The following is a 22,906-nucleotide window of genomic DNA, read 5'->3' as shown; positions in this document are numbered from 1 at the left end:
CCTGTTGAATTCATGTATCATGTAAGAAACATTATGCAATAAATATATTATAGTCACTAAAAGTTAATTTCATATTTATCAAGCTTCCTACGTAATATAATCATTCTGAAATTATATTTGTGTTCAGTTTGAAGAGGTCTATCATAATCACTAAACGTTTTTCAGGAAGCAAAACTTCTGAAAAAGTTTGTTGTCCAGTAAAACATAAAATTAACTTGTCAAAAAATTACATACCTCAAAGACTGGTTATTGCCCATAATAAATGTAGAAACTTTTCAGACTGATGAAAGTTGATTTCATTATGGTTGTCAAGGGTTATAGCTCATCATTGCTCATATATCGTTTAATGATAGTGGTGTCCTTAAACTGCAAAAGATAAAATGAGGCACGTTTTATTATTAGAGCCACAAGACCTAGTTAAATTAGAAGGGTGGCCAGCTATATGCAGATGAAGTTTAATATTGAAAAATATAAAGTAATGCACTTGGGAGCAAAGAAAAACTTTTAGATGTGTTTCTTAGGGAACACAAGGTAGAGGAATATGGATATGGAAAATGTTAGTGACATAAATGCACAGACCAGTGTTTATTCTACCTTACCAACCATGTAACTATGTAACCAGAGATTATTCAAGAGACCGTTTAGGACACTTATATCCCACAGTAAAGATCTGAAGAAGAGACTTCAAATTTCAATCCCCCCAAAGATTCTTCTTTATTAATCTATTCAGTTCATCGAAGATAGTTCAAATATAAACAGCATAACAAAGATTGTACTTCATCACAAGATACACAGAATACACAAAATGCCATGTTTTGGGTCAATTATGACCCTTTTACAAGCAATTCAGTAACTGACCCCAAATGTTGTGTTATGTTTATTCTATCCATCTTGGGGTGCAAGTTTTGTCATGCTGTTTATATTTGAAATATCTTGGTTTAGATTGAAATGTTTATAAAAGAAGAAACATTTTCATGTTGTAAATTTCAAGTCCCTTGTACCGCTTTTTATTGTAGTTAGGGGCAGACTGACAACTCATGGGGCCCCCGGGCAATAGGAGATCATGGGGCCCCTGTGTCCTTGCCCAAACTCAAAAAAGGCTATGAAAAAGGTACCAGGGGCATCTTATGAGGCCCCCTACTGACCCCGGGCCCTCGGGCAGTGCCCGAGTTTCCAAATGGTCAGTCTGCCTCTGATTGCAGTCATCTTGCGCTGCCCTGCCTTCTCTTCCTCCTTGTCTTATGAATGAACATTATTTTTATTTTAAAATGTACTTAATTTGTGCTCTAAAGCAGCAGTTCTGTATTTCTTGCCAAATGAAATAGGAGGGGTGATTCTTTTGGGTGGGGGAGATTTGTGCAGTGGGAATTGTGGGTATTTGAGCTTGGAGGTTGGATTGAGTAGCAAAGATTTGTGCTGAGAGGGGGTATTTGCACTGGCAGGAGGGGGAATTATTGCATTCTTGGGGGAGAATTTTGGCTTGCAGAGGGAATTTATGCTAAAGGGGTGAGCGTGCTGATCATTACTGTATTTTTTTTTTTTTTGAGGGGGAGGGATTTATGCTGAGACATGAAATGAGGGCACTCAATGGATCAACTCTGGAGAAGGCTAAATATGACAAAAAAAAATTCAAAAACCAGTAGCTGTCATTATTTGTAATTTAGTTAAAAACAAATAGGCTGCTCAGTCTAAAATGCCCGGTCCTATTTTTTGTCTCAGTCTGGGCCTGCTTTTGGCCAGCACAACATCTGGTAAATTACAATGTGATAAAAGATTTGCTTCAGGCCTGGATTTGGGCAAAGGTAACTTTTTTTATGTATTAATTTAGGTTGAAAATATTTTTCCTTATCCAAAGATACATAAGACACATCACAAACAAAACAGAAAAAAAAAAGAAAAAAGAAAAAAATTACATGTTTCAAAAACATCCAAAAAACAAAATCATAGCAATAAAAAAAACAGCTGCAATGTAGAGTTCTCCTCAGTTCCCTGGTAGATCATTGAGAACTACAAGCTGTCAGCCACAATGGATGATGGTAGTTGTAGTTCTCCCATTCACAGAACGCTTTTTTAAAATTGTGACAGTGGGTGCATGGAGGGGATCCCTGGCCTGCTGTCACAATGGGGACTTGAGAGGGTGCGGGGGCTGCTCATTTAGTAACAGGTTACATGTTACACCCTGGATATTGGTGTACCATGTAACATGTTATGAAAAGTAAACTTATCCTTTAATCTTGGAATAGTTAAATTACAATCATATGCTAACAAAAATCCTCTTTTTTTATTTCTCTTGCATGTGATTGGGTATCCAAGAAAAAAATAGCTTCTTAATCATTAAGAACATTTTCTAATCTTTTAGTAAACCACTATACTGTATGTTCGAGTTCTTTATACATTCAAACAAAGACAATAACAATTGCAAAACATACAATTTGTTGGCATTTGGTTTTTGGAATTTTCTTAATGTAAGCTTTTAAAACTATCTTAGGCAAGATATATGTACAAATATGTTGACTGTTGATTTGATACTACTATGTTTTACTCAGTATTCCAGTTCTTGATGCAAACATTGATATTTAAATTCATCCCTTTAGATTACATCACCAAGTGTTCTTTGTCTGCCTGTTTTAAATGTTACGAGGGTTGAATTCAGCTTCTACAGCGAGACACGATTTATATTGGAGGAGCTGGATATTCCTGAATCATACCTCATCTTCAAAGATGAAATCAACCTGCACAGGCTGAATGAGGAGGAAAAGTTGTCAGTGACACTTATTAACTTCAGTGCCTTCACCAGGTATTATATATGCAACCTGGAAAAAAAATACAATTTGAATAAATGTCAGCTGCCTTTTAATTATTTAAATTTTCCAAATAACATCATATTTATGCCTTGATAATTGTAGATAATGGTTAAAGCAAAATCTAGCAATATATTTACCTTTATTAAAGCTCAGTTGAAGTTTTTTTATCTTTAGAATCTTGTAGCAACATACACTATATTGCCAAAAGTATTGGGACACCCCTCCAAATCATTAGATTCAGGTGTTTGAAGCACCTCCATGGCCACAGGTGTATAAATCAAGCACCTAGGCAATGCAGAGTGCTTCTACAAACATTTGTGAAAGAATGGGCTGCTCTCAGGAGCTCAGTGAATTCAAGGTACTGTGATAGGTTGCCAAGTCCAATTCAAGCAATTTCCTTGCTACTAAATATTTCACGGTCAACTGTTAGTGATATTATAACAAAGTGGAAGCAACTGGGAACAACAACAACAACTCAGCCACGAAGTGGTAGGCCACATAAAATGACAGAGCAGGGTCAGCATATGCTGAATTGCACAGTGCGCAGAAGTCGCCAACTGTCTGCAGAGTCAATAGATAAAGACTTCCAAACTTTGTGTGCCCTTCAGATTAGCACAACAACAGTGCATAGAGAGCTTCAATGGATGGGCCGAGCAGCTGCATCCAAGCTTTACATCACCAAGAGCAATGCAAAGCATCAGATGCAGTGGTGTAAAGCACGCCACCACTGGACTCTAGTGCAGTGGAGATGTGTTCTCTGGAGTAACGAATCAAGCTTCTCTGTCTGGAAATCCAATGGATGTGTCTGGGTTTGTCAGTTGCCAGGAGAAGGGTACTTGCCTGACTGCAATGTGCCAAGTGTAAAGTCTGGTGGAGGGGAGGTTATGGTGTGTGGCTATTTTTCAGGGGTTGTGCTTGACCCCTTAGTTCCAGTGAAGGGGACTCTTAAGGTGTCAGCATACCAAGACATTCTGGACAATTTCATGCTCCCAATTTTGTGTGAACAGTTTGGCAATGGCCCCTTCCTGTTCCAATATGACTGTGCACCAGTGCACAAAGCAAAGTTCATAAAGACATGGATGAGCATGTTTGGGGTGGAGGAACTTGACTGGCCTGCACAGAGTCCTGACCTCAACCTGATAGAACACCTTTGGGATGAATTAGAGTGGAGACTGCAAGCCAGGCCTTCTCATCCAACATCAGTGCCTGACCTCACAAATGCACTTTTGGAAGAATGGTCAAACATTCCCATAGACACACGCCTTGTGGACAGCCTTCACAGAAGAGTTGAAGCTGTTAGAGCTGCAAAGGGTGGGTCAACTCAAGATTGAACCCTACGGACTAAGACTGGGATGCCATTAAAGTTCATGTGTATGTAAAGGCAGGCGTCCCAATACTTTTGGCAATATATTGCTTGTCATTTTTTTTAGCGTCTATTCACTTTTTTCCCTTAGTTGATATGCTGTCCCACAAGTGTTCCATGCTTGCATAGCTGATGAAGCACATCCAATCTCATCTTCACAAGAGTTTTTACACAGATTTGTACTGCAGAGAAAAGAGGGGGCGTGCCTGACCAGGTCAGTAGTGTACAAGAGTACAAGACAACATGATCAAGCTCTGCTGGCTACTGAACTGTGCAATCACATTTAGATACACTGTGCAGCCACTATAATGGGAAAATAGATAAGATGATGAAAATGAGGGTTGTTATTCTTAATATGTATTCCTATGACTTTAACTGAGCTTTAATTTATATAAAATAGATGCACTGATACACAAGGTTTAGAATGTGTGAATATTCACTTAAATGATCCAGTCATGTGCAAATGAAATAATGACCTAAACTGGGATCTGCTTTTTACATGATTGGATAAACAAAGTTAATTTTTGCACAATGTATTGCTTTAGTAAATAAGCTTCAGTGTATCTAAGAATTGCTTTAGCTGCTAATCTGAGGTTTGCACATATCCACCAATCAGTTGCTTCCTTTAATTTTTAGGACATTTTAAAAGAAAGTTGTAATCTAAAACAGTGAAAACAATATACTACACCTGCAATGTGCAGAATTAGTTATTAGATGCTTTTTGCCAACTTACTTAGTGTTTTTACTTTATCTGAGCCTGATATTTTACCTAAAGATTCAGGGGGTCAGAGGTCACCTGAAGTCTGACAGTTTACGCCGGACCTAAGACAAGGCAAGACCATTTTCTGTGAGATCTAAAAGAATGAGAGAATAATATTTCTTTAGATGTCCGGACTGTAAATCTTGGCACGGATTCAGAACAGGATTCTATTGGTGAGGATGGGTTTTTCAGCATTAAAATTACTGTTTGGTTAAGTGTTAAGATTCAGAATATTGGGTCAATGGTTAAGGTTAGGTTAAAGAAACCAAAGAAGTTGCAGTTGCATGACACAAACAACCAAAGTAGGTAATAACCACCCATGCAATTTAGCTCATATGTAAAACCACATATTTTTATTAATCTCATTAATCCCATTTCTGGAGAAAAAGATGATATCCCTAGATATTGGGATTAATAAAAATATGTGGTTTTACATATGAGCCAAATTGCATGGGTGTTTATTACCTACGTTGGTAGTTTGCATCATGGAACTACAACTTCTTTGGTTTCTTATTTTAGTTAGGTAACACCCTCACCTTCTAAATAAGGTGCGTTCTTTGAGCTCAATATTATGCTACCCCGCCTATATTTTTGTGGTAATCTTACATTTTTGATTAGGTTAAAGAAACCCTGTGACTATGGTGCAAAGTTGGTATTAGGAGAGAACTTTTTTCTTTGTGCTAAACGTTGAACTTTGAGTATAAATTTGAAGGTTAGTAGTCATGTTAAGTAATAAGGGTTTACCTTATTGGTAAATTAAAATCTAACTACAGACATTTTTTTTGTTTTGGATACAATAGGTAAAAGTTAAAATTTCTGTTAGGCTTTTACTTCTGTCTGTGACCCGATTGGGGTGACTTTCCCTCATGGTGATGCCTGCATTCCTTATTTCTACTACAGGCATCACAGGGCAATAACAGCAGTAGGAACATTGCGAGGAGCTTTAGCCCTTTGTTCTGATTGGTATTCCTAATGAAAAAAAAATACCATCACTTCCTGTGCTTAGAGAAAGTAAGGAATACATCTTCCCAACAGATACACAGACACAGGTTCCAACCTTTCCCTTTTAAAAAATAAAAATTTCTAAATTCTCAAAATTAAATTAAAGTTTTGGTTGAAGTTGGGCTATGAGGAAAAAAACATAGGAGAGAATTTTGTTAAGTGCTCCAGGGTCAGTTAAATTTCAGGTTTAAGTTAGGGGCTTAAATCAAGTGCTAGTGGTTAAGTTAATTGTTAAAGATTAATTTCAGTGGGTTAATGCTTAAGTCTAGAAAAAGGGATAGGGATAAGTACTGGGATGAGGTTGAGTATAGATAAGTTAAAGAGAAGAAACATAGGTGCTAATAATATTTTACATGATTGTTTTCCAGAACATATTATCTATCTATTTTACAAAATGTATGTCTAACATTCTAAAATAACTAATGATTTTGCTTTAAGATATCTTTCTTCTAATTGACAGTGAAGATGAAAGTTTGGCATCATCAGTTGTGAAAGTCATCAATCCAGGAAAGAGATTTGATGGTGATCAAGAGATCCATGACTCATCTTCTGCCTTAGCTGCAAGAGAGATTCTGGAGGAAGCACCCGAACTCGTTACTCGTCAGCTAGCTCATCTTCTTAGAGGTGAGTGATTTATTTTGACTAGGCATGGACTAATCTGCCCAGGTACAATTTGCAGGGGATTCATCAAATCCTGTTTGAAATTCACAAAACCTGAACTTAACTGCAAATCCCATAGAAATCTATGAGGCCAAATCATGATAATACATTCTGGGCATTTTCAAGGCTAAAAGGCAAGCTAGGTGCTGCTATACCGTGCATTTAATGTACATAAAAACATTTTTTAATTACCTGAACCAGGGGAAGGATCCTTTTAATGTGACTTTTGGACAATATGGAAAAAAACTGCAGGTTGTGTTATAGAACAGTGCAAGTCTCATGAACAGCGTCAGTGCACTGTATTCTGACATCAAATATTTTGGATGTGTAATTAATGTTTTAACTTTTACATTTAACTTGGCTTAGGGAAAAGTGTTGTTCTGGAAAGACATACCTGTGTACATCCAGTGTAAGACCAGTGTAGGCCAACAACAGTGTTCTTGCCGCTACACAAATCTCATTGTCACCAGACTAGTGCAGCCAGCAACAGTGTTCCTGATCGCTACCATATCACCTTAGTGTTGCCTCTGTCTGTTGTCTGTGCTGACCCTGACCTGTTTGTTGACCAAGTTATTGCCCGCTGTCTAGACCATTCCTTTTCCTGTTTGCTGACCATCTCTTTGTCTGCCGCCTGAACTGATCCATCTGCATGTCTGACTATGTGCCTGTGAGACACCAGTCCCAGCCATCCCCGGTGGACAACTGCACTCCTGGAACCACAGGAACTTTTTTGTTCTTTATATCTTCAGCCTCCTGAACGTCCTGGCCAATAAACATGGAATTCCTGGGGGTAGCCACATACTAGTAGGCTAGGTTTGTTTGGCTTATAGAAACAGGAACTGCTAAAGGTGATGCACTAAGCTATATTTGCTGGCCACTCATATACAGTAGAGGTAACCATTATAGTGCATTGGTTTTGATACAATTGGTTGATTTATGTGGTACACAAGATACAAAGTCTGGTACATAATTAGTCCAAACAGTGAAAAGGTTTCACACATGCGTTATCCCCATGGGCAGCACAGTGGCTAAGTGGTTAGCACTTCCACCTGGCAGTACTAAGGTCGTTGGTGCGAATCCCAGCCACGGCATCACCTGCCTGGAGTTTGCATGTTCTCCCTGTGCCTGCGTGGGTTTCCTCCGGGTACTCCGGTTTCCTCCCACACTCCAAAAGATATGCTGGAAGGTTAATTGGCTCCTGTCTAAATTGTCCCTAGTATGTGTATGTACAGTCAGGTCCATAAATATTGGGACATTGACACAATTCTAACATTTTTGGCTCTATACACCACCACAATGGATTTGAAATGAAACGAACAAGATGTGCTTTAACTGCAGACTGTCAGCTTTAATTTGAGGGTATTTACATCCAAATCAGGTGAACAGTGTAGGAATTACAGCAGTTTGCATATGTGCCTGCCACTTGTTAAGGGACCAAAAGTAATGGGACAATTGGCTTCTCAGCTGTTCCATGGTCAGGTGTGTGTTATTCCCTCATTATCCCAATTACAATGAACAAATAAAAGGTCCAGTCCAGAGTTCATTTCAAGTGTGCTATTTGCAATTGGAATCTGTTGCTGTCAACTCTCAAGATGAGATCAAAAGAGCTGTCACTATCAGTGAAGCAAGCCATCATTAGGCTGAAAAAAACAAAACAAACCCATCAGAGAGATAGCAAAAACATTAGGCGTGGCCAAAACAACTGTTTGGAACATTCTTAAAAAGAAGGAACGCACCGGTGAGCTCAGCAACACCAAGAGATTCGGAAGACCACGGAAAACAACTGTGGTGGATGACCGAAGAATTCTTTCCCTGGTGAAGAAAACACCCTTCACAACAGTTGGCCAGATCAAGAACACTCTCCAGGAGGTAGGTGTATGTGTGTCAAAGTCAACAATCAAGAGAAGACTTCACCAGAGTGAATACAGAGGGTTCAACACAAGATGTAAACCATTGGTGAGCCTCAAAAACAGGAAGGCCAGATTAGAGTTTGTCAAACCACATCTAAAAAAGCCTTCACAGTTCTGGAACAACATCCTATGGACAGATGAGACCAAGATCAACTTGTACCAGAGTGATGGGAAGAGAAGAGTATTGAGAAGGAAAGGAACTGCTCATGATCCTAAACATACCACCTTATCAGTGAAGCATGGTGGTGGTAGTGTCATGGTGTGGGCATATATGGCTGCCAATGGAACTGGTTCTCTTGTATTTATTGATGATGTGACTGCTGACAAAAGCAGCAGGATGAATTCTGAAGTGTTTCGGGAAATATTATCTGCTCATATTCAGCCAAATGCTTCAGAACTCATTGGATGCCTCTTCACAGTGCAGATAGACAATGACCCAAAGCATACTGCAAAAGCAACCAAAGAGTTTTTTAAAGGAAAGAAGTGGAATGTTATGCAATGGCCAAGTCAATCACCTGACCTGAATCCGATTGAGCATGCATTTCACTTGCTGAAGACAAAACTGAAGGGAAAATGCCCCAAGAACAAGCATGAAATGATGGATGTGAGTTAGGGACCTTAGATTGTACACCCCTTGAGGGTTAGAGACGGATGTGAATGTACAATATATATGTGAAGCGCTGCGTAAATTGACGGTGCTATATAAGTACCTGAAATAAATAAATAAATAGTTGGAATATGTTTTGGGGTGTAGTTCTAGATATGCCTATGCTGTCTGTGAAAAATATCTTATTAAACTGACAAGTTTGTGTAAAAGAATAAATTTTCATTTTCATTCTGTATTTTCCAAACACTTTAGGCAAGAAATTAAGTCTTCAAAAGATTTACAATGCCTCTTTTGCTTTTCAAACTGTGGTAATTTTATGGGTATTTCCACTGTTCTGGTGCTCAAAGACCTCCAAAAATGTAATAGGTAGTCAGGAAATTAGATGCATAATTTATGCCCCTAGAAAGCATGAAGGTGCTCCTTAGATTTTAGGCCTCTCTTTGTGGTTAGGCTGTGAAAAAGTCCCACAATTGTGGTATCCTCATACTTAAGAGGAGTAGCAGAATGTGTTTTGGGGTGTAATTCTAAGTATGCCTTTGATTTGTGTTAGAACTAGCTTATTAATTGACACCTTTGTGTAAAAAAATAAAGTTTCCTTTTCTTTCCACATTTTTAAAAAAACTTCTGGCAAAAATGACATTTTTAAGGTGACTCACTATGGCTTTCAGAAAATACGTTGGGATTTTTTGCTTTTCAAAATGTGGTCATGTTTTGGGTATTTCTCCTGTCCTGGCAGTTCAAGAATTTAAGAAATATGATAGGTAGTCAGGAGATTAGATGCATAATTTATGCTTCTTGAAAGCCCAAAGTTGCTCCTTGGATTTCGGGTCCCTCTATGCATCTAGGCTGTAAAAAGTCTCACACATCTCACACATGTGGTATCCCCATATTTGGGAGGCATAGTGAAATGTGTTTTGGGGTGTATTTGTAAGTATGTCTATGCTGTGTGTGAGAAAAAAAACTTTGTTAAAATTACAACTTTGTAAATATAAAAAGCAAATTGTATCTATTTTCTTCATCTTCCAAAAACTTGTTGCAAAAATTCCATCTTCAAAAAATTCACCATACCTCCTACTAAATACCTCGGACTGTCTACTTTCTAAAAGGGGGTGATTTGGAGAGTATTTGTACTGTTTTGGCATGTTAGGGCCCCAAGAAATTAGACAGACATTCAGTACATCAGGACTGTTTAATTTTCAAATATATATATATATATATATAGTATATATATATATATATATATATATATATATACTGTATATATCATAGTTTGTAGACTCTATCTCACTAAAAATTATAAACTGATTCGGTTCTTTCTACTAAAGAAAAGTAGTAAATTTTGGCCTTAACTTTTGGCTTAACTTTTTGAACGTACATTATTAATTTGCAAAATTTTAAAACAAAAACTAAGAAAAACAGTTATTTTTTAAATTGTTAGTCATTTTTCCTTCATATAGCAGAAAATAAAAAAACTAAAAAAACTGATGGTAATTAATTACCACCAAAAGAAAACCCTATCTGTCTCACTAAGTAATAAAATAATTCATTTGGGTACAGTGTTGCTTGACTGAATAATTGTTATTCAAAGTGTGACAGCACTGAAAGCTGAAAAATGGCCTGGGCAGGAATGCAGTGAAACAGTCAACATAGGTTGAACCTATACGGGGTTAACTGATCTTGCAACTCATAGTGATCCATGGGATCAGCTTCAGTGGTTTGCAGCCTGTAAGGGGTTAACTGTGGCAGCTCTGTGCTAAAGTCGGAGATCAGCGATTGGCTTCTTCGGCCTGAAACCGGCACATGCGCTGCTGCATCAGGGGATACATATCTTCACGGATCCGAGATACTCATTTTACCGCTGCACCAGGGGCAACTGTCACTGTGCTGGGAATTCGGGATCACCCCAATAACTGGCCAGGACCTTCACAGAGCCCAGAAACTCTGCTGACATCCTGCACCCCCTGTGATGGTGTCACCCGGTGCGGCCTGCACCCACCGCACCCCCCTAAGGACGCCACTGTAGGAGAGAACAACAAGGTGGGTTTTATCTTGCAATAAAAATTAAAATGTATTATCTGAAAGGTAAAAGCCACAAATATTGTTCAGTTGTTGCACAGTATGTAAGCAGCTTGGTTTGGCCCCAAAATGTGAGGGATAGACAAGGGTGATTTTATCTTGAAACAAACTGTTGCAGGACTTAACATGCAGCAAACATTAAAAAATTAGCATCTAAGATCCAGCTGTGGTAAACCACCAGAATAGGCTAGAAAAAGTGTCAGGAGGTGGTAATGGTGGCAGCTATCATTTTTGGAAGGCTGGACACCAATTAAAAGTTTAATCTATAGCATCAGCAGTAAGAGTTTTGTAGTCATTGGTAATCCAAGCCTACCTCATTTTAATGAAAGTGAGCAGGGCCACACTGTCAGGAGACAGGCAGATTCACCTCACCATACCAAAACCTCCTGCTCTGCTGAAGCAGCTCTCAGACAGTATACTGGCTGCAGGGCAAGCCAAGAAGCTCTGGTGCATACTGTGCAAGCTGTGGCCAAGCTGTCATACTGCATTGCATGCTGTGCAAGCTCTATAGTCCAAGCTGTCCTGACTTCTTAGAGCATTTACATCAGTACCTGATGTAGCCAACAGTCTTGTGGCTCTAGTTCTGCCTGTGACTGCTGCCTCCAATCATGCCTAGCCAATGTGATTTAAATTTTTTGCTACAGGGCATTGCTTTCCATTTTTCACCTTAAGTGGTCAGACATTTTTTAAAATCATACATTTTAAGAAAAATAATTTTTCAGCTTTCAGAGCGTGTAACATTTTTTGCAAACTACAGGAACAATAGAATACAAAGATGGTACTGCTGATTTCTTGTGTTCCAGGATACTTGCGCAAATGTATTACAATATTTTAGATAAAAATACACTATTATAAAGAAATCCTACTAAATCCAAGGCATAAGACTTTACTGACTAAATGAGGAATATTTCAAAATGTTTAATTGTGCTTTTTTGAGAAGTGGTGAAAACTGCAAAACTGTAAATAAGCAACTTACCATAAAAACGTGGGGTTGTTGTCTCACTTTTGTATTGAGATAAGGCATGATCTGCAGTACTCTGCATTGCAGTGTCATTCATTTTGAATAGCACCCCCTACACACCTTGCCTGTGTACCTAGATTCATGCATGTTTCAGCACACCACAACACCATAATGCACAGAGGGGAAATATCTGTTCACTGCGGTGTCCTGTGTAGAAAAAAAAAATCATGCCGTGTTTTGTAAGTTGTGGTGCACAGGCATCTAGTTTAAAATGAATGGGCTACTGTAATGCAATACATCTAAATGCACAAAATAATGCACGGCAAAGGGATATTGTCACTTTCGCCCATTCAGAGAAAAAAAAACAGTTACTCTGAAAAGTCCTAGTAATACTAACTTCTCTAGTGACCCCCAATCCCCTTTCCATTGCAGCCACCATCAAAATTTCTAGAGTTCAGAGGGAACAGTGACATTACCCCCTCCATCATGTGACAGCAGGGCCGGACTGACCATTTGGAAACTTGGGCACTGCCCGAGGGCTCGGGGTCAGTTGGGGGCCCCATGAGATGCCCCTAGTACCTTTTTCATAGGCTTTTTTGAGTTTGGGCAAGGACACAGGGGCCCCATGATCCCCTATTGCCCGGGGGCCCCTGAGTTGTCAGTCCGCCCCTGTGTGACAGTGCTTGTGTTTAGCAGTTGGCTGCTAGACCCAAACACTGTGACATTGAACAATTTCCTCAATACTCAGAAGCAGAGGGTTTTTTGGGCTTGCTGAGCTAGAGGCAGAAGGGGCAGGGGAAAGCAGAAAAGGTAAGTATCAGTGGGTTGTTGCGGACATTTCTCACTGCCCTAAATGCGTGAAGTGACTGTTTAACATGCATTTGGTAACGTATTGCAATGCACTGCACATATGCAAAGGGGACCTTACTGCTTCATTTAATGAGGATTATAATGCATATACTACTTACTATCAGACTGTATATACTACTGTACTATCAAGGGGCGGACTGACAACTCATGGGACCCCTGGGCAATAGGGGATCATGGGGCCCCTGTGTCCTTGCCCAAACTCAAAAAAGCCTATGAAAAAGGTACCAGGGGCATCTCATGGGGCCCCCTACTGACCCCGGGCCCTTGGGCAGAGCCCGAGTTTCCAAATGGTCAGTTCGCCCCTGGTACTATCAGACTATTGCATTGAGAAAGGTTTATTAAAATGAATGTTTTAACGTGCATTGCTTCAGGCCAGCTCAACACATGCCTCAAAGTGTGGTGTGTTTCTGTTCCATTCATTGTGAATGAAACCCCAAATCATTATACAGTTGTGAGCAATGTATCCACAATACGTGCATCACAATGCACATTCTGTGTGTTGTGGCACACCGCATTAAAAAAAAATTCATGTGCATTTTTGTGTGCTTGTAATGTGTTAGGTCAAAAAATAATAGCTTCGTAGTGCACAAAAGATGTAACACTCTTTACTACAACGTGTGTATTGTACATGGGGGGGGGTTAATTTTATATGTTTTTCCAGTTTGTTTTTTGCTTTTCTTTTACCTTTTTAGGGTCCTTTCACATTCATCGCAATCACCTTTTTTCAAAGAAAAAAATGTATTCTATTTACATCGGTTTACATCAGTTTTTACATCAGTTTTCAGTTCAGTTCCATTCAGTTTTCATCCATTTTTACATCAGTTTTTTTAAATCCACCAGCTGGAGTCCTTACCCACATGAGTCTCAGAAGCATTATTTCAATTTTTTTAATATCTTTTTGTTTACATGATTATTAAATAATTTTAGGCCTGAAGATTTCTTAAAACCCCCAAACATTATATATTTTCTGAAAGCGGACACCCTAGAGAATAAAACTGTGGTAGTTCAAATTTTTTATGTTTTTATGTTACACAATATTAGCGCAACAGTTTATGAAACACAAAATTTCAGTAAACAAAATTCACACAAACACAATAAAATAATCCCATTTATGGTAAAATATAAAAGATGAAAGTGCACCGAGCAAATAGATACCCAACATGTCAAGCATTTAAATTGCATGTGCCCATGATACAGTGAAAAAACCTTCAATGCTCTATATTTTCCATAGGCTATGCTTTAAAAGCCTCTACAGGTCATCAGTTTAACCACTTGCCCTCCGGAAGATTTACCCCCCTTCATGACCATGCAATTTTCTACAATACTGTGCTGAATTTTTTAAGTGATAATTGCACTGTCATGCAACGCTGTACATAAATAAAATTTATGTAATTTTTTCCCACAAATAGAACTTTCTTTTGGTGATATTTGATCACCTCTGCACATTACATTTTTTGTGCTATAAACAAAAGAAGACCAACAGTTTTGAAAAAAAAAACAATATTTTTGACTTTTTGATATGAAACAGATCCAATAAAAAAATAATAATATTTCTTCATAAATGTAGGCCAAAATGTATTCTGCTACATCTTTGGTAAAAAAATAAATCCCAATAAGTGTATATTAATTGTTTTACGTGAACATTATAGTTTCTACAAATGGTGGTTTATATACTGGAATTTTTGTTTATTTGTTTATTTTATACTAGTAATGGTGGTGATCAGCAACTTATAGCGGGACTGTGGCGGGCATTCTGACACTAACTGACATTGGGTGGGAACTGACTAACTGCCACTGACATCGCCAGTGACACTAACACAGTAATCAGTGCTAATAACAAGCACTGACACTGTACTAATGACACTGGGAAGGAAGGGGTTAACATCTGGGGTGATCAAAGGGTTAACTGTGTACTGTTTTGTTCTTTCTGTGTGGTGTTTTACTAGGGGACAAGGCCTTCTATCTCTCTGCTTTGCAGCATGTCCCGCTGACAGGAGAAAGTTGTTTACACACAGATCTCCACCGAGTCTCGGCCATAATAAATCGCTGGCCGGGAACCTGTGATTGACATCTTCGGGAGCCAGTGACAGTGCGGGCAGAGCGGTGCATGCGAGCCCTGTACCCGGCAATGCAAAATCAGGTATGTTTACGTGATTTTGCACAGAGCTGCCTCCATGCAGCAGTCCATCTGCTATGGGGCAGTCTTAAAGTGGTTAAAGTTACCCAGGAGCTCTGGTGCTAACATTCTTGATCTAACCCTGGTGTGTGCGGTGATATGTAACATGTAGTGCAATTGCCGTTTTTGTACATAGGCACCCCATGGGTTTGTATGTATGTGTGCGTGGGGGGGGGGGACTGGGGGACTCATACATGGTTTTGTTAATTCTTTATTTCTCTTTGAATGGTTTTATTTTTTTAACACAGGACTTTATTGCTATCACACAGGGGACCAATAGCCCCCTATGTGATAACATATAGGTGGCATATAGGTGGCAGGTCCTCTTTATGGCAAGGGGGGGAGCAAGGGTTGGTGTCACCTGGTGCGGTAACACTTGGTGTCACCCCTCCGATGATCCCCGCAGGATGGATCGAATCTGCAGATTGAGCATAATGGATTGGAGTCCAATCTATTATGCTCCCAAATCCACAGATCTGATCCATCCTGCGGGGATCGTCGGCTTGCAACCTATATGGGGTTAACTGATCTCTCCACGAGCTCCACAAAAAGGAAAGTTTTAAAGCAAGTCGACGATCCCTGCAAGATGAATCGGATCCTCGGATTGGGGAGCATAATGGATTGAACTCTGGTCCATTATGCTCAATCCGCAGATCTGATCCATCTTGCGGGGATTGTCGGCTTGCTTTAAAACTTTTTTTTTCGTGGAGCTCGTGGAGAGGGTCCGGTGTCACCCCGTGTGATAGGTGTCACCCGGTGCCACCCCCCGCACCTGCCTAGGGACGCCACTGCCTAACAACAAATGCAAAAATGGATGTCTGTTTATAATCATTTAGAACTGCATCCGTTTTTTAAAAAGGAACAAAGATAGACTTGGACCTGAAGGGATGTGGATGAAAACGGATATAAAAGGATGATCATCTGTTTATATTCAGTTGCGCATTACTGTCCATTTTTTATCTGTCACACACCTGTGTGAAAGGACCCTCAAACTTCAATCTCAACTCAAGGAATTACAGGGCTATTGGCTTTACATTGTACTTGATGATGTCATTGTGTGACCAAAGCAGAAGTGACTTTGGAATACCAGTTACATGGAGGGAGCCTGCTGGAGCCAGGAGTAAAGTAAATATTAGATCTTATTCCTCATACCCTAGAGTTAGTGAGTACCATTAAAGTGCCTACTATAAGGGTTGTTCTTCTGTAATTCCAGGAGTTGAGCTTTAAGTACTTTCATCAGGGACTGACAAGCCTCCTGGTGACAATATATGCACTGAATGTGACAGGTTACCTTTTGTGAAATATTTCTTTTGTAATAGAGATAAAGATCAAAGACACAGTCTTCAGTCTCAGTTTCCTTTGCTACTCGGTGATTGTTAACACTGAACATGGATGTACTTAGTACTGAGCTCCTTCCTGTTCATTTAAAAACTAAGGGAGATCTGTTAACATGTCTCATATTTTGTGGATCTCATTCAGTTTATGAATGAACATGGAAGGAGTCAATACTGTGCTCTTCCATGTTAATTCAGAAACTCAAGGAGATCAGTAAAGATCAGTAAAGCAGAAATGCATGTTCACCGACCTACCTACTTGTCATCCTGAACAGAAAAGCTGGCGATGAGACTGGCATGAAGCAAGTAGACTGGTCTCATCACTGATAAAAGCTAATGGGAGAGCAGGAGTGCAGGAAGAGGGCACTCAAAGAGAATCTGATGGTGGGGAGAGACAACAGATAGTATACCGTTATGAAGGAGGGTACACTGCAGAGCTGCTGTGGTAGAAGGCATTCACATTTTTTTATGAATAGTTATGATCAGTGCAGTCTTTGCAGCATGAATAACATTGAGCTGCAGTGGGGGTGTCATAAATGATGTGGTTGACAGGCGCCTCTTGTTGGTGCTGCATTTCTGCCAAGCCTTTCTGCCAAACCCTTCTGATCTGACAAAGTACCTCCTAGAAGCCAGGATATTTCATGATGAACTACAGCACCACCAGGTTAAAGATATGCAATGGGCAAGGTACACACTTGATTTTTCTTAGTAGGTTAGCACCATTGTCATACACATTCTTGCCTGGCTGAAGATGGCATGGGGTTAGCCACCCCTCAGCCTGGCCCTGGAGAGCTGCCAGCAGCTCTGGCCCAGTTTGGCTTCTGTCTCCACATGCAACACATCATGTCAGCATTTACTCTGGGTTGGTGCATATGCTCTGGTGAGCTTTTGAGGGACTGCTGGTTCCAAGGAGTTGGTGGATGAGACCAGTGAGGAGGAGAGGGCACAGGTGACTGCACTGTCACAACTAGGCCCTATTCACATCTTTTCATTCTGGGAACATTTCTTTGCACTTTTCAGAAAACTTGCATCAAGCTTGAGGTGCCATGATTCATTATGGCACCCCAAATGTGTCTAGGAGATGCATGTTTTGTTGCATGACAAAATGTGTGAAAAATGTGCCAAAATGTGCATTAAAAAAACACAAGACTCACTGCCAAAAAAAAGGTGCAGGAGCTACTTTGGCATGTTTATCGTGCGTAGCTCAGCCCATTTGAGTGAATGGGCTGCAATATGCTGTTTGCAGATTATGCAGCTTTTGTATTGGATGCAACATATTTTTGGGAGTAAGGGACAATGCAAAAAGTGAGAAATGAGGAGGAGGAAGAATGCGGGCCCTTTTTCTGCCAAGTTGATTCACTGAGGTGTTGTTCCCACCAAATTCTGTGGTGTAGAGTCACATTTCCTCATGCATGTGGTACTCAAATGGATGGAACTTTTACCACAACTGATATGCTGCATGCAGAGGCTACAAACCATAATGATGCTGTCAGCAGAAGATATGTTAAAAAACCTCTGGGGACTGACCCTGAGGATAACAGTGGCTTGTACCTGTGGGGCAGGGCTACCAGATGGATTAAGAGGGATGTCCCCCCATTTCTCCGCAAGTTGCCCCTTTCCCTGGACAAAATCCTCCCTTGCTGCTGTTCTGCCTTGTCTCAGGACATTCCTCCGCTCTAATTGATTACACCCATGGACTGCCTGCCACCTTATCATTGCAAGAGTCCAGCTGCTGGAACATTGCTGTCTCTTGTTGCATCTTCCTTGATATCCCCTCCTTCTTCAGTCATGGTGCTATCTTCCTATCTTCTATAGAAAGAGACAACTGGCTGCTCTGCACCTGAAAGGAAGAAGAAGTTGAAGGCTTTGTCGGCCACTCAACTACCTCCTATGCGTGCTATGGTTGTATTGCATGGACGTAGAGGCATACATGCCATGCCTCTACTTGGTGAAGCCAGTGCTTTTCCTGAAGAACCTGCTCACCTTTCAACCTCCACGTGCAGGAACCACTAACTCCCACTTTAGAATTACTTGATATTATCAATAAAGGGGATTGCCTCATTTTAAAGTAGTTCTAAAAAAAAACTGCTGCAGTCAAATCCTGTGAGGAGGAGCTTAGGGCTTGGTCTAGCCACACTGTGTGTGTCTAAAAACACCCGCAAACCAGCTTGGAAGAATACCCACATGGGTGCCCTATGCACATGGCTTGCTGAGGGACACTCAGAGAAGAGCTGGCAGTACTAGCAGGGGACCAAAAAAATGAAGGCAAGCCACTGCTCTGTGCAATATCCTTGCACAGAGCTGGTAAATATAAACTCTTTTTTATTTAAAAAAAATTAGACTTTAATATCACTTTAATTGCAGCTATGGCAATAGGGGCAATAAATATGTGGTACTTTGGTGCAAATTACTTTATTGCAAAGAAAAGATTTGCAACAAGAAAATGAAACAAATATGTATAACTGTGAAATTAAGTTAAATAAATACCAAATGAAACAAAACAAAAACCTGCAAGAGTGGGCATGGCTGCTGCAGTTGTTGCTGGCAGACGCACAAAAAAGATGATCCTTAAAAAAGACTCTAAACTGTGAACCCAAACATATGCAGCCTACCACACTGCAATACACAATAATAGCGACAAATTACTGCTGGAAGCCCACCATTTTATAGTGAGAGTCTGGCACATAACAAATGCCCCCATATTTGAACCTTGTAGCCTCCCTGGCGGTATTCCCGAGTGCAGCTCAGGGTAAAGTTTCAGTACCACAAGCGGTAACCCCGAGCTACACTCGACAATATCATGCGGCGCTGCTCTGCGATCCCTCGATCACTTACCTTGTCCTGCGCTCCCACGATGTCCCTCCTGCAGTGTCCCCGGCAATGTAATCTGGCGGATGGCGGCATCTGTCATCTGGGTTCCATCCCCTGCGAGCATCGGGATGTACGGGGGACGGAACGGCGGGAAATTTGAAAATGACAAAAAGTGACATTCACTAAAATCACATTACTGTATCAAACCATTTCACATACATTTTGTCCCTAGTGCTTTGTCCTGTGCCCTGCCTGCATTTTTACTGCTCTTTCTGCCTGGAAACTGAGAAACATCCATGGCGTCCAAAAAGCGTCCCTTTAGGTCAAAAGTGTTTTTAGACCAGCTAGAGAACAGTGATAGTAAATCAGAACCACTTGCAGAATTGAGTGATAATGATTCGTGGGGAAATTCATCATCAGACACTGAAAACGATTTTGCGACTTTGCTCAGTGATGTGCAAACTTGGCGCTATATTTCAAATTTCAGTGTTCTTGGTTTGATTGTATTATTTAATTAAATTTATTATTATATTATTATTTTTTATGATTATTTAATAAATTATAATTGATGATTTCGTGTTTCAAGTTTTATCCTACCCGGGATGTTTACTAGACTCTTGTTCGGACAGATTTCAGTGAGTTATTCCTAAAAATTGCAGGCCTACAATAAAAAAAATACATATTTCCATGCAATAAAATGTACCGCTTTGAGCACAGAAATATGAACATAGGGATTAAGTCAGTTTGCATAGGTTCAAAGATCAGACAGTGCACTATGGTTGCAAATAATATAGTCTGGTGAATTTCCACATTTTTCCACTGGGACTTCAAATTTCAAACATGCTGGCTCTGCTGTGAACCCATGTTGAAAGCGAACCTGAACCTCTTTTCTAATTCCAATGTTACACACTGAAAAGTTTAATGGAGTGTTTCTATTTCTGCTCATGCTGAAAGATTGTGATCTGTTCTTTGGTTAACAATCCCTTAAGAGTCCACAGGAGGCATCATAAAAGAAGCAGGGAGTAAAGAGTTTGTTAAGAGTAGCATTATATTGAATATTAAAAAATGAACACATAAAATAGCACGGGATGCCTTTACTGATTAAGGCACAGGAATATTAAGTGCTGCCATATGCACATCAGTTGGGTGGTTGGAACAGCTTTGATGGTTGTTTTAACTTTGTGTCCTGGGGCTGTATGGTGTGGGTGATAATGACACGCATGCCCTACAGTGGACAATGAATATGGATCAGTGTCCTGTGATTTCATACTTAAGATTTTGCTGGTCAAAAAATGTTTATATAATTATATTTTGATGGTGAAATATGTAACTTTCATTATCCTTCCATTATCTGAAACTGCTATAATCAAAAGTCCATTATACTCCTTCCTTTTAGTCGGAATGCCTGATGTAGTCACGGCAACAGCAAGCAGTGGGGATCAAAACAGAGTCATAAATGTGAATATTGTCTTTTCTTAATGTTGTGCTTTTTTGACATATCCGACTAAAGTAGTATGCTGGGTATAAATCACAGATTATCTATAAAGTGAAATAACTGTAGAATAAAATGTACTTTTGGCTTGGATAGGAAGTATGCACAGGGGCATATCAGTAGATACATTTTGGCTGATGTACTAAAGAAGTAAAACATACTTACTTTGAAAAGTGAATTTTCACTTAGCTTAGTAAATAAAGTTGAAGCTGTGCTGATTTCTATTATTTTGTCACGGACCTTGCTTGTGAGCCTGATGGCAGAGGAAGGCCTCTTGTACAGCTCCGGCTTGAGGGTCACTGAAGGTGGAAGAGCAACCACAAGAGCACGGTGGGGTATGAGTGCCTGGTCAGTCCTGTAGTCTGTGCAGAAATCGTTGGCTCTTCACTGACAGATGAAACTGCTGGCTGCAGACGGACGTGGTAGCAGAGTGGGCTGGTAGCAGGCTGCACCGCAGAGGAGGCTGGTAGCAGGCGGCTGGCAGTAGGCAGATGTCACGGTTAGACAGGCTGGTAGCAGAGCAGTCTAGCAAGCTGTATGCAGGGTCAGACAGGCCGGGTCGGTAACAGATAAGCGGATCAGGCATACACGGCAAGCAGAAGAGTAGTCGGGTCACAAGCCAAGGTCAGCAATGGTGGGGGCAGATCAAGCAGAGACAGAAGGCAGAGGCAGAGTCCAAGAAGAAAGCCGAGGTCAAGTACAGGTATCACTCACAGGAACAGGTGCAGGAATACATGGATGGGAGCTGCAGATCAGACAGCACAGGCTAATAGTGCTGCTGGGTTTAAATAGTCTCATTGTCGCCAACAGTAGCAGTGGGCAGTCGTGGGTGCGCGCATGCGTGAACGCAATTGCACACGACTATGCACATTAGAACGGGCCACCGCACATCTGCACCACCGTGTATGTCCAGAGGTTTCAGCTGCACTATGACAAGTATTTTCCTGACACATTTAATCATGTACAAGTAAAAATCTATTTTTTTTACATTTTCCTGACTCATCATTTTTACCACAGTAATAAAGGTAAACTACAGTAATATTACTTTGCAAAGTGAAAAACCTTAGTTGTAGTAAGTACACCTGGGGAACAACTGAGATCATCAGGAAATTTTGAAAAAAGTGAGACCTCTTCCTTGAAAAAGAGTGCATCCAATTTATTTCAGGGAAGCAGGTTGGAGGAATAGTGTTGGTACCTCTACATTCGCATTGGTGTTCCAATTAACCCACACAGCGAACAACCCCTGGGCAACAGATTAAGTAGCAGGTCCTTTCAGTTCCCACATTTGGACCAAAGACAGATGGTGGCAGATATCTTCACACAAGAGTCTCAAGATAGGCCCACAATCTTAAGGCCATTACAGTGCAGAGGGCCAGATCCTTGCACAAACTCATCAATATTCTGGTGTTAATTGCTAGTACTGGTCCACAAATGCCTTCCAGGAAACTCTCCTTCGAGTATCTCCTGTATTTGCTGCAGCTGCCAAACTGGGTGTGAGGAACTGTAAATAAGACATAGAGAAGTTAGCTGCTTTCACTCTCTCCATGTACTGAGGTACTCACTACTCTCTCACTGTGCTGGTAGCTCCTCCCCCTCAGGCTATTTGGCACCAAAGCTCTGAGTGAGGTTCATGTCAAAAGTTCTTCCAACCAGTAACAAGGGAAAAAGGTCTTCATCTAGTAACCTCTTCATTTACTGGTCAAAGAGACAAACACCAGTAAACTCCTAAAAAAAAGGGTAAAAACATTTCTGGAAAAAGCTCACCATCACATTAAAGTGAGAGCTCAGCAAGTTAAAGACTATTTTTGATGGAAAGTCCAATTCAGACATGCTGTTGCAATGTGCAATACCCTTCTAGCCTCACATTGGGTGCAAAAACATAGTACTACCGTGAAGCATGCAGATACATTTTCAAGAATTATGACTCTTCAGCAACCCAATAGCTACATTACAAATGTCCCACATTCACTTACTTGATGATAAATGTCCTAGGCATATTTCTTTCAAGGTGAAGTTCTTGTCCTCAGGTTGGTTAGAATGATGGAAGCCTTTGCTTTTCTCTGTTTTATTGCTCATGTGC

General features: G+C 40.3%; 1 protein-coding gene across 1 annotated transcript in view; it reads left to right on the top strand.

Annotated features, from left to right (window-relative positions):
- The window catches only part of PRUNE2 (prune homolog 2 with BCH domain), a 380,051-nt gene that overhangs the window by 59,104 nt on the left and 298,041 nt on the right, over nt 1-22,906 (top strand). The window contains exons 3-4 of the mRNA XM_089691098.1: nt 2,595-2,797; nt 6,390-6,553. Of these exons, the coding sequence (XP_089547224.1) occupies nt 2,595-2,797; nt 6,390-6,553 (367 nt within the window). The remainder of the gene's footprint in view (nt 1-2,594; nt 2,798-6,389; nt 6,554-22,906) is intronic.

This window comes from Staurois parvus, unplaced genomic scaffold (assembly GCF_062004578.1).
Source record: "Staurois parvus isolate SC_StPar_1 unplaced genomic scaffold, SC_StPar_1.0 ptg000549l, whole genome shotgun sequence".
NCBI lineage: Eukaryota > Metazoa > Chordata > Amphibia > Anura > Ranidae > Staurois > Staurois parvus.
Note: the sequence above shows the minus strand (reverse complement) of the source record. Positions and strands in the feature narration are given on the sequence as shown.